The sequence below is a fragment of the Colossoma macropomum genome, unplaced genomic scaffold (genome assembly GCF_904425465.1).
Source record: "Colossoma macropomum unplaced genomic scaffold, Colossoma_macropomum, whole genome shotgun sequence".
NCBI classification, from domain to species: domain Eukaryota; kingdom Metazoa; phylum Chordata; class Actinopteri; order Characiformes; family Serrasalmidae; genus Colossoma; species Colossoma macropomum.
Genome location: NW_023494808.1, coordinates 20176786 through 20189429, shown reverse-complemented (window position 1 = coordinate 20189429; position 12644 = coordinate 20176786). Strand labels below are relative to the sequence as shown.

The window sequence follows — 12644 nt, the reverse complement described above, 5'->3', positions numbered from 1 at the left end:
GAACACTGATAAAATCTGGCATGTTTATTTTTTTAATCAATGAACAAATCTGCAGTGCACTCCATGTAACAAAAATGTTTATTTACGAAGACAAATCATGCTTATAGACTATTAGTAACAAAAGCTACACAAAATGGGCTTGAACATGTTAACTAATTTGGGAATTCTCAATCTTACACAAGCTACACAAAATTTTATTAAATTTTATTTAAAAAACTAATTTGCTTAAAACAAACATCACAAACTACTAATGAGCTAGAATTTCATTTGGCAGAATAATTGCTCTTTGACTGTAAGTTATAAGCTTTATGTTATAAAAGTAAAAAATCTTCAAATAATTTGTTCCCATCTCACCACACATCATCATAATCATAAATGGTCAACAACTGATCTGTAGAACCTTGGCATTCTCAGATCCTTCTTAAACAAGAAAGAATAGGCCTTTCCTCTTTAGAAGTCTCTTTGGTCTCCAGAGCCACCTGAAGTTTCTGCCAGAAGACCTGAGTGTCCTCTCCTGGTTTAGGCCAGGTAAGGTAGGTACGCTTCTTGATTATGCTCCTCATCCTGTAATATGGAGACAGCTGAGGGGGTGGAATTTCCTCCAGGAACACCAGGATGAGAACGTCTTTCTTCTCATCAAAGAGTCGGAAACTGGCCACCTGGATTTCTCTAGAACACCACTCACTCTCCAGGTAGTGATGACTGATCACACAGATTGTCTTCCGGCTGCTATAGATCCCATCCACAATGTTATCCATGATGGGTTTACCTGGCTGGAAGTCTCTGTGGTGCAAACACAACCTCCAGCCCTGCTCTCCCTCCAGTTTTGGTAACAGCTTCTTCATAACCCACAGTTCATCGTGGGTATTATAGGATATGAAAGCATCATACTGGAAGCTCTGGAGGGTTTGTTTTTTCTGCTGTTTTTTGTCATTAAGAAAAGCCAGGAACAGATAGTAGGTGTAGACAACCTGCCATTTCAAGAAATAGTAGAGAAAAGAACTGAGCAGGGTCAGAAGGACAAAAGATGTGGTGCAGACAAAACATAACAGTCCCACATCAACAACGCATGAGTCTTTGTCAAGATCTAGAAGTCGATTTCCTCTGAGATTTGGTGGGTAGTTGCACTTGAACTCGTCAACTTTTAAGATTTGTGTGTTGTTGTTGTTGACTGCCCAGTCAATAAACCAGGCGTTATCACAGTCACATGAAAATTCATTTCCTTGTAGATCCAGAAGTGAAAAATTTGAAAAGGTGTCAATCAGAGTCTCATTGATGACCGCTATTGAATTTTTTCTGATCAATAAAAGTTGTATTTCCTTGAGGTTTGCTTCAATAAGGAAATCCAGTGATTGTATCCCTGACTGAATCATGGAGAGACTGCTGAGTTTTTTTACTGGCATAAATATGTCAGAGGAGATTGTTGTTAACTCATTTTTGCTGAGGTCCAGTAGCCACAGTTCAGGGGTGTAAGTAAAGGTGTCAGGATGCAGAGAGTTTAAATTGAGATTTCCAGCCCAGAATATTTTTAAAGATGTCAATCCTTCCAAAAAGTTTGAAGGTAAATACCTCATTCCATCATTGCCCTGGCTGAAAATGTGAAGAACATGTAAAGACTTCAGATGTTTAAAGGGTGGCTCACTGAGGCTGTCCTGGCTTGAGAACAACATGTAATTATTATTCAACACCAGTTCCTTAAGATTTGTGAGTCCTAAGAAAGCAGAAGCACTTATTGAAGTCTGGGTGATCTTGTTTGATTGGAGATCCAACAAAATCAAATTCTGTAACCCCATAAATGCACCTGTTTCCATATTTTTTATTTGATTGTCTTGTAATTGCAAATATGTGAGATTCCTTAAACGCTCAAAAACACCTTTGTGAATAGTATTTAGTTTGTTATTGGACAAGTCCAAAGACTTCAGATTTTGAAGTCCATTCCTGAAATATCCTTTCAATGTAAACAGTCTACCTGTTCCAATAAGAAGTGTCTTCAAATTATGAAGGTCTTGAAAAGCACAATGTTCCACAGAGGACAAAGGATTCCTGTAAATATGAACCATCAATAACTGTGTTAGATTGGTAAAATCTGAGCAGGTTAGAGTAGTTATGGAATTGTAGCTGAGATCTAGGACCTCCAAGGTGGAAAGGTTTCTAATGGCAGTGGGAACATTACTCAACTTATTATGGGAAAGATTCAGGGTATTAAGTTTTGTCATTGATTTAAATGCTAGTGCTGTTATTTTAGTGAGGTCATTTTCAGCCAAGTCCAGTACTTTCAAATTTGAGCAGTTTCTTAGTTCTTTCTCAGATATGCAGCTGATATTGTTGAACTTCAAACGTAGGGTTGTCAGTGAGTTAATCAGGCAAGCTTCCTTAGCGAGTGATTTTGCTTTCTGCTCCCCCAAGTAGTACAGTCTGAGATTAGACAATGTAGAGTTAAAAGTTTGCAGCATTATCTTCATCTTCTCTGGTGCCATTTCTATTCCACTTAAGTTAAGTCTGTCAACATTTCTGAAGTAGTTTTTGTCCTGCACGTCCCATTTCATACTGACGTTATTGTATGCCAGGTCTAATGTTTCCAGGTGAGGAAAAATATCGTCTGTGATCCTGAATGACTGCAAAGGATTGTGGGAGAGATCTAGGACTTGCAATTGCAGGGATGTATTTGAAACTTGGCATGTTTCAAAGGAGGAAAATCCATTTTTCCCAATATGCAGTTCCTGAATATGAGGCATCTGAAAAACAGGCTGTGCTTTGTGTATGTATTGTAGATGATTTCCTGACAAATTCAACATTACCAGGCTGATTAGAGGAAGAAAAGCAGATGAACTGATGTTTGAAATGTGATTTTCATTCAGTCGAAGCAAAGTGAGATTAAACAGATTCTGGAAGAATCCTCCTGAGATGGTTGTGAGTCTGTTGTGGGCAAGATTCAGTTCCTGTAAGGCAGCTAAACCTCTGAAGGCCCCGTCCTCCACTTCTTCGATCATGTTATTACTAAGATTTAAGTTGTGAAGATTGGTCAAGTCTCCCAAATCGTTTTTCTTTATCACTGATATTTTATTGTAGGAAATGTCCAGCACCCTCGCTCTGCTTGGTACGCTTTCAGGAACAGCACGTAGCTGCCTTTTGTAGCAGAGCACTTTCATAGTTGTGGACTTTAAAGAGCCTTTGACTGTGCAGTCCTTCAGTGAATATCCATCTATCAGACTGAGAAGTACACAGTAGGACAGCACAAAGAGAAAGAATGTAGATTCCACTGAACTCATCATTTTTAAATTCAGCATGGTCTTCAGGTTTGTCCTGTTTTCAAAAAAGGTTTTTTTTGTTCTTTTTTCTTTGTATGAGTCACAGTATCATTAACAATACTGCTCGACAGCGTTCATCAGAATGTTTTCTTTTGTCCTGTACTTCAGCAGTCCTACAAAATCAGCATGAAAAAATCATTTTAGTATTGTGAACATTTCAAACGTCAAGAAGTGCTGAAGTTAACAGTTTATGTGTAGCATATTGTACACAATGCATTTTACACATCATTGTATACAGTGTACATTGTATGTATGTTACATTTTAAGAGAATATTTTTCTCCCTGAACCATCCCAGAATAATGCCATTCATATTTTTTCCCTTAAAAATTATTCTCTGCATTAAGAAACAGACTGCAGAGTTGAAACTCCACTCCACTTACCTTACGAAGTTGTAAGGGTGCAAATCAAGTCTTTAGAGGTCTATAAAACACATCTAAACATTTAGTCCAGCAGTTGGTCACTGTTTACACTGTTTTATCTTGTATAAGGAAGCGAAGCTGTGAGGTTTTGTTCTGCACTGACAACTTTTTAAGGAAATGAAACTTAAAGGTATGTTAGGGGTAGAACGCCAGTGGGCATTTTTGGACTTGCATAGATCATTAGTCTATAATGTGCTGTTAGAAACTATATCTTTCCATTCTTTATTATTTTTATTTAAAAAAATGCAACATACAATGGATGCAATGAAAGTCACTTTCAGCAAAGTCTCTTGAAGGCCTGAATTCTAATGGGACGAAGCATGGCTCTGGACACAGGACATTTGTTAGTACAAAGGAATGGAAAGGGGTATAAACGGGATGTAGAATCCTGTGAGCACATGCAGAGGCAAATAATCTCTGTGGTACAATGTTCATCATACTGATATATGAAGACTTGGAGAGTTGTTGTCTCTGACTCAGTGATAAAATTATCCACAATAAATGCCAGGGCAATTGATGAAGACTAGTCTTCCTAACCTTGTTTGGCACTGGGTGCTCTGCACTTCTTGGGTCATGGCATGTCAGAAACGTTAAGGTTTGACCTTACATCTGGAGGTCTTTCCCGACATCAGGCACTTGCACCAAGGAGGGGTCTGTCATTTTTCAAAATCCGTTTTAGCAAGACTCAGCTCAGTCTCACTTGAAGAATAGAGCTTGTGGGTCAGCTGAGGTTCTATGAAATTCATTGCTCTATGGTGCAATTTTGAGCATATGGAGATCTTTCTCTCATCTGACTGATAACTGATCTCTCACAAAGGCACGCATCACCACAACACTTGAAATCCCACCAATAAAACACTAATCACTTTAAGAAAGCATCACATTCCATAATGTTATTTTGATCAACTGTCATACAAATGTAGGTAATAACAGTTGTTAATAACTACCTACAAGTTTTCATCATTATAAAAAAAACGGATTTATGTGAGAATCTCAGGAGCTCTGAAATAGAGCTACATTTTCAGTACTATGTGATCATTAAACAGGATAAGTCATACCATGGCTTCACGTAACAGGGCAGAATGGGTCACGGATCAGAGCTTTGAGGCTTAACAGAAAAACGAGAATCCACAAACGTAGTCAAAAACCGGGCTGTTCAAAAACAGAATGTGAGTAGACAAGGCCAAAGCTAAGATCAAAAACCAGTAAGCAAAAAACCCAACAAACCTAAACACAGAAACAGAGTCAAATATACAAAAAAGGTAGAATACACAGGAAACAACAACAACAACAACAACAACAACAACGAACCCACTCAGTATGATCTGGTGAAACGGAGGCAATACTTCAGAAAGTGAGCAGGGTTTATAGTGTTTATAGGGAAGTTGGGATCAGGTACAGGTGTAACAGATCAGTACTCAGGTAATGATGATCTTACTAATAGTTTGTGATTGGAGGATGGCTGTGGGGTAAGTGTCACAGGGTCCCCTGGGGGATTTTGGGAGTTGGAATTAGGGAAAGGATTGGTGTGCTGAGTGTTGTGAACTACAGGACCATAGGAAGTCATGGCATTTCACATGCTGGTGACAGGGGTTCAAATCTTTGCACAGATAATAATGTTTGTCTTTGTGAGAAACTCTTAACACCAAGTTTTGTTGTTATACTGTATGTCTTGCTAAGAATTATTGCAATATGCTGTGAATTAACTTTTTAAAGTTTAATTTATGTTTATATTGCCCATGAGCCCCTGCCACCCCCAAACGTCTGCGCTCTAGCCTGCTGACATCATGCTACAATCCATGAACCTATGATTACTGCCTCATGCGAGGAAAGTTTGTTCCAAAGCCAAGCTGAGTACAATTGACCTAAACATGTGGGAAACCAACCATAAAGGCCCAGTCACACTAGATTTTGACAGTAAAATTGTGACAAAAAATGATTTCCTAAGTTGAAAACCACACTTTCCTAAAATGCCGTTCTTTAGTCAGTTACTAAAATTGTGTCCACTGTGCTTTTGCAAACTATTCAGGGTAGGTAAATAGAGTGGAAATGAAGGCAGAATTAAAATAGGAAATTGGGTTTTATTTGTAAAAAAGAATACCAGGCTATGTGAGTCAAAAGAGTAGGAGAGATATGACATGTAGAGGACAGATGATACTGAAAGAATAATTGCAACTCTACTAAGCACTTTAAAATGCCCAATATAGTGATACTTGAGTTTACCACAACTTTCTACAATATGCAAGGTTGGGAACCTGTGCAGCAGACAGATGAATTATTGAGTTCCGTGTTACTTGTGCCCTTTACAAATAAGATGCCTACTCAACCTGATGGGCTGATAATACAGTCACAGACAGTTAACTAAACTCCTAGTTCACCCATTAACTCTGACCATTAGACTGAGGGGAAACTGGGCCACACAAGAGACATACATTAATCACCACCCTCTCCATAAACTCTCTCCACACTGATAATGAACTGGGGACCTCTATCTGACACAATGTCTTCAGGTTTTCTGAACACAAAAAAAACATGCTGAAACATAGTCAAAAGCAGACAGCAGGGAAAGTACGGGGATCAACCAGATTTGGAGCATATGTCCTCCATGGTAAGGATGGGTGTATCGCCCTAGGTCAAAGGTAATTCAGTAACAAAGCCCAAAGCGATTTGACCAAGGCCAATAAAGCACAGGTAATGGCTACAACTACCCTGCAGGTTTACGGTATATTGAACAGAATGAGATGAACTGATGAACATTAGCAGACATACTTTCCCAGCAATACTGATGGAACAGCCATTTCTTTACATCAGGGTGAATCAGTACTTGTTCTGAACATATATCAGTTAAAAACAATGACCAATGATAGGGTGACTGTAAGTCCTTTTTCCAGGAAATGTCACCTTTTTAGGACCTAAAAAAGTGTCCAGTTGGGATTTCTAAGTGGTCTAAAATTTCCAGGATTTGGCTTTGCTTTCTCTTAAGAGTTTCTGAGGTACCATACGGTCACACTACCACATGGTCTGCCGGCAGAAATGGGTGAGGCTGCTGGTGCAGAGGTTGGTGAGCCAGAGTCAAGATTCAAGTCTGTTTACTCTGTGCTTACTCTGCTGAACATGCTGTTAATATGCCTTTACCAACTCCCAAGACTAGCAAAAAGGGCCAGTACGTGTGCACACTCCCTTCCCATGAAGTTGTTAGTGCCATGTCATTTAGCCTAGTAATGTTTTCTCAAGTGGTTGCAAGCCTGGGAGGAGTTTCTTAGAGAGGCAGTGAAAGAAGTGTGTACCAGGTAGTAGGTCACCAATGACGTTGACTGTAGCAGGGGAGAAGTAGCTGAGTTGTAAGCTCTACTGCATTTATAAGAGCTCTGTTTCTTTAACACTTAAAGGCTTGTTATATACTAAGACTTATTATTCAGTAACCACATGGACTTCAGTGTAAACTGGTTGAGCTATTCTTAGGTTATAGGTGTGTGTAATAAAATCTTGACCATTTAAGGGTAAAGAAAACCCCAACTCCCTGCAGTATTAATTACACATGTAGAAGTCTGCCCAAGTGAACACTGTAGACTGTAGCTCCTTATAGAAAAAAAAACACACGAATGTGCATAAACACATGGTTTTTGCACATTTAACATGTCAAAACGTGTTATCATGTGAAAAAATGTGATCTCTTTAGAAAAGTCACATATATTTCACATGTAAAGTTACAAAAACTGTGTTTTTGACATGAAATTCATTGGACATTTTGTAAGGGATCATGTGTGAAAATATGTTCAGGTGTAAAAAATGTTCACATGTACCTTTTTGTGACACCTGATCACATATTCACATCTATTTATACATGTGGTTTTCGCATACCACTTTAAACACAAAAATGTTTGTTGCGGCAGTAGTCACTACTGCCTTGCACACTTAAAACACAACACTGATTGCGAGAACAATCCTGATGTGCACATGTGTTTTGTGATTGGTTGTTTAGTCTAATGGTTAAGTTACTCATCCTGATGTGAGAGAGCAGGATTCAATCCCAATGCAGAGAAACACTCTAAGCTTCTAACGGTTTGTGCCAGCAATGTAATGATGTCTTTCTGGAGCTGTGTGTATGAGCTCACTGCATCTGTTCTGCCATTGCTGCTCAATTGATGTGTTTATTACAGAAACTCATACTGCAGTAATGATAGAAATATGATTTGTTGTACAGACCTAGTAGCTACCGCCAAGGTGGAGAAGTTCTAGTTAGCATTACAGCCTGGTATGACTGTTCTGTCGTTGCTGACCGCAACCCAGCTAAAAAAACAAACAAAACAAAAAAAAACAAAACAAAAACGAACTAACAAAAAAAATGTTGTGGGTTTTCTGGGGGAAGTAATGGCTAACGTAAACCCCAGCTGCAGAATTAGTGAAAAAAGGGCACATCTTGTCAAAGCTCCTAAGGTAAAAAAATGACATAGTGCATAGTCACAGTGAACACTTTTCAACCCCTAAAATGGCCAGGACCCACTGCCGTGCCCAAAGTTTGCACGTTTACATTGATGTCTCTGCAGTTACTCAAAAATAAGTATTAATATTTAATAAGTCTGGGATTTTAAGGGGTTAACCTGGTTTAAGTCATCTGTACAATACAATCAAGATCACATGGACATGGGCCAAAAATACCAGCAGGGAGAACAATGATCAAGTCTGGGATGTTTATTCCTTCACTCAATAAAGAAATCAGCAGTATAAGTTTTGCTTTTGAAAAAAAAAAATATTTACAAACATAAATCATGCTTACAGGCTATTAGTAACAAAACCAAATGTACCTAAACATGTTAACTAGTTTTGGAATTCCCACAGACATTGACTGTATACAACTTCATACACTTTTGATTTATAACAGGAAAATCCAGACAAAGCTTTAATCAAGAATGCCTTTTTCCTAAGGAGCCCTGCTGGTGACATCCCATATAAATAAAAATAATGGCCACATCTTATTAACACGTGGCAATGAGATCCTAATGTGTGGCCATGACTTAATTATCATGGCCGCGCATTATTTTTATTTATACAGGATGTCACTAGCGGGGCTCCGTATTTTCCACATACATTTGTAATTTAATTTGAGCCAGCCTAGGAATGTGAAGTGTTATCAAAATATCATATGTGGCAAAACCTAGATCCTGTTTAGAGAACTGAAAAGAAAGGCAAATGTCAAGTACAACTGTCAAGCTATCTACCAAACACCTTAATAGTGATCATCGAAAAGAAAACCATTAAACTAATACAGTACGAAAGGCCCAACTGATTAAACTCAAAGCTGATTTAATATCCCAGGACTTTCATTTTGTAGGAAACCCCAGCACACAGCAAATTAAATTAATTTAAACAAATTAAATTAAAATGGACACATTTGGCACCATTTGCTTCAAACTGGGACCCAGGTCCACAGAAATTGAAGCCACGATGCTTCATGATGATGAAAGATTGGAAAAAAAAAAACCAAAACAAAAGATTAGGTTGTACAAGCATAAGAAACAACTGATGAGCTTGAATTTCAGTTGGCAGAATAATTGCTCTTCAGTTGTAAGTTAAGAGTTTTGGGTCACAAAAGGAAAATTTCACTGAACGGTTTGTTTCCTTCTAACCACATATCAACATAATCATATTGGTAATCATAACCATAACCATAAATGGTCAACAACTGATCTGTAGAACCTTGGCATTCTCAGATCCTTCCTAATCGAGAAAGAACAGGCCTTTCCTCTTTAGAAGTCTCTTTGGTCTCCAGAGCCACCTCAATATTCTGCCAGAAGACCTGAGTGTCCTCTCCTGGTTTAGGCCAGGTAAGGTAGGTACGCTTCTTGATTATGCTCCTCATTCTGTAATATGGAGACAGCTGATGGGGTGGAATTTCCTCCAGGAACACCAGGATGAGAATGTCTTTCTTCTCATCAAAGAGTCGGAAACTGGCCACCTGGATTTCTCTAGAACACCACTCACTCTCCAGGTAGTGATGACTGATCACACAGATTGTCTTCCGGCTGCTATAGATCCCATCCACAATGTTATCCATGATGGGTTTACCTGGCTGGAAGTCTCTGTGGTGCAAACACAACCTCCAGCCCTGCTCTCCCTCCAGTTTTGGTAACAGCTTCTTCATAACCCACAGTTCATCTTGGGTATTATAGGATATGAAAGCATCATACTGGAAGCTCTGGAGGGTTTGTTTTTTCTGCTGTTTTTTGTCATAAAGAAAAGCCAGGAACAGATAGTAGGTGTAGACAACCTGCCATTTCAAGAAATGGTAGAAGAAGGAACTGAGTAGGGTCAGAAGGACCAAAGATGTGGTGCAGACAAAACATAACAGTCCCACATCAACGACACATGAGTCTTTGTCAAGATCTAGAAGTCGATTTCCTCTAAAATTTGGTGGGTAGTTGCACTTAAACTCATCAACTTTTAAAACTTGTGTGTTGTTGTTGTTGACTGCCCAGTCAATAAACCAGGCGTTATCACAGTCACATGAAAATTCATTTCCTTGTATATCCAGAAGGGATAACTTTGAAACGGTGTCAATCAGAGTCTCATTGATGACCGCTATTGAATTTTTTCTGATCAATAAACGTTGTATTTCCTTGAGGTTTGCTTCAATAAGGAAATCCAGTGATTGTATCCCTGACTGAATCATGGTGAGACTGCTGAGTTTTTTAAGTGGCATAAATATGTCGGAGGAGATTGTTGTTAAGTAATTTTTGCTGAGGTCCAGTAGCCACAGTTCAGGGGTGTAAGTAAAGGTGTCAGGATGCAGAGAGTTTAAATTGAGATTTCCAGCCCAGAATATTTTTAAAGATGTCAATCCTTCCAAAAAGTTTGAAGGCAAGTACCTCATTCCATTATTGTCCTGGCTGAAAATGTTAAGAACATGTAAAGACTTCAGATGTTTAAAGGGTGGCTCACTGAGGCTGTTCTGGCTTGAGTATGATATGAAATTATTATTTACAATCAGTTCCTTAAGATTTGTGAGTCCTGAAAAAACAGAGGCACTTATTGAAGTCTGGGTGATCTTGTTTGATTGGAGATCCAACAAAATCAGATTCTCTAATCCCTCAAATGAACCTACTTCTATCATTTTTATTTGATTGTCTTGTAAGCGCAAATATGTGAGATTCCTTAAAAGCTCAAAAACACCTTTGTGGATAGTATTTAGTATGTTATTGGACAAGTCCAAATACTTCAGATTTCGAAGTCCATTCCTGAAATATCCTTTCAATGTAAACAGTCTACCTGTTCCAATAATGAGTGTCTTCAAATTATGAAGGTCTTGAAAAGCACAATGTTCCACAGAGGACAAAAGATTCCTGTAAATATGAACCTCAATTAGCTGTGTTAGATTGGTAAAATCTGAGCAGGTTAGAGTAGTTATGGAATTGTAGCTGAGATCTAGGACCTCCAAGGTGGAAAGGTTTCTAATGGCAGTGGGAACATTACTCAACTTATTATGGGAAAGACTGAGAGTATTAAGTTTAGTCATTGATTTAAATGCTAGAACTGTTATTTTAGTGAGGTCATTTTCAGCCAAGTCCAGTACTTTCAAATTTGAGCAGTTTTTTAGTTCATTTTCAGATATGGAATTGATGTTGTTTGACTCTAAACGTAGGGTTGTCAGTGAGTTAATCAGGCAAGCTTCCTTAGTGAGTGATTTTGCTTTCTGCTCCCCCAAGTAGTACAGTCTGAGATTAGATAGCGTCAAGTTAAATGTTTGCAGCATTATCTTCATCTTCTCTGGTGCCATTTCTATTCCACTTAAGTTGAGTCTGTCAACATTTCTGAAGTAGTTTTTGTCCTGCACGTCCCACTTAACACCAACGTTACTGAATGCCAGGTCTAATGTTTTAAGGCGAGGAAAAATACCTGTTGTGATCTTGAATGACTGCAAAGGATTGTGGGAGAGATCTAGGACTTGCAGTTGCAGGGATGTATTTGAAACTTGGCATGTTTCAAAGGAGGAAAATCCATTTTTCCCAATATGCAGCTCCTGAATACGAGGCATCTGAAAAACAGGCTGTGCTTTGTGTATGTATTGTAGATGATTTCCTGACAAATTCAACATTACCAGGCTGATTAGAGGAAGAAAAGCAGATGAACTGATGTTTGAAATGTGATTTTCATTCAGTCGAAGCAAAGTGAGATTAAACAGATTCTGGAAGAATCCTCCTGAGATGGTTATGAGTCTGTTGTGGGCAAGATTCAGTTCCTGTAAGGCAGCCAAACCTCTGAAGGCCCCGTCCTCCACTTCTTCAATCATGTTATTACTAAGATTTAAGTTGTGAAGATTGGTCAAGTCTCCCAAATCGTTCTTCTTTATCACTGATATTTTATTGTAGGAAATGTCCAGCACCCTCGCTCTGCTTGGTACGCTTTCAGGAACAGCACGTAGCTGCCTTTTGTAGCAGAGCACTTTCATAGTTGTGGAGTTTAAAGAGCCTTTGACTGTGCACTTTTTCAGTGAGTATCCATCTATCAGACTGAGAAGTACACAGTAGGACAGCCCCAAGAGAAAGAATGTAGATTCCACTGAACTCATTTTTGAATTCAGCATGGTCTTCAGGTTTGTAGCGATTTAAATAAAAAGAGTTTTTTTTGCACAAGCAAAGGTATTGTTAACAAGACTGACAGCGTTCATCAGAATGTTGTTTTGTCCTGTACTTCAGCAGTCCTACAAAATCAGCATGAGAAAATCATTTTACTATTGTGAACATTTCAAACGTCAAGAAGTGCTCAAGTCAACAATTTATGTTTAGCATATTTAACACATTGCATTTTACACATCATTGTATGCTATATATAAGTTATAAAGTTATACTGTTCAAGAGGATATTCTTCTCCCTGAAAAATTATTGTCCTTTTTATTAAAAATGAAAAACAAAACCACCC

General features: G+C 38.5%; 2 protein-coding genes across 2 annotated transcripts; both read right to left on the bottom strand.

Annotated features, from left to right (window-relative positions):
• Positions 1 to 410: 410 nt before the first annotated feature.
• On the bottom strand, positions 411 to 3272 carry LOC118798003 (toll-like receptor 13). Its single transcript, XM_036557297.1, has one exon. The coding sequence runs from the start codon at positions 3270 to 3272 to the stop codon at positions 411 to 413; it is 2862 nt and encodes a 953-aa protein (XP_036413190.1).
• A 6089-nt stretch (positions 3273 to 9361) lies between these two features.
• Positions 9362 to 12294, bottom strand: LOC118798002 (toll-like receptor 13). Its single transcript, XM_036557296.1, has one exon. The coding sequence runs from the start codon at positions 12292 to 12294 to the stop codon at positions 9436 to 9438; it is 2859 nt and encodes a 952-aa protein (XP_036413189.1). The 3' UTR covers positions 9362 to 9435.
• Between the last annotated feature and the right edge of the window lie 350 nt (positions 12295 to 12644).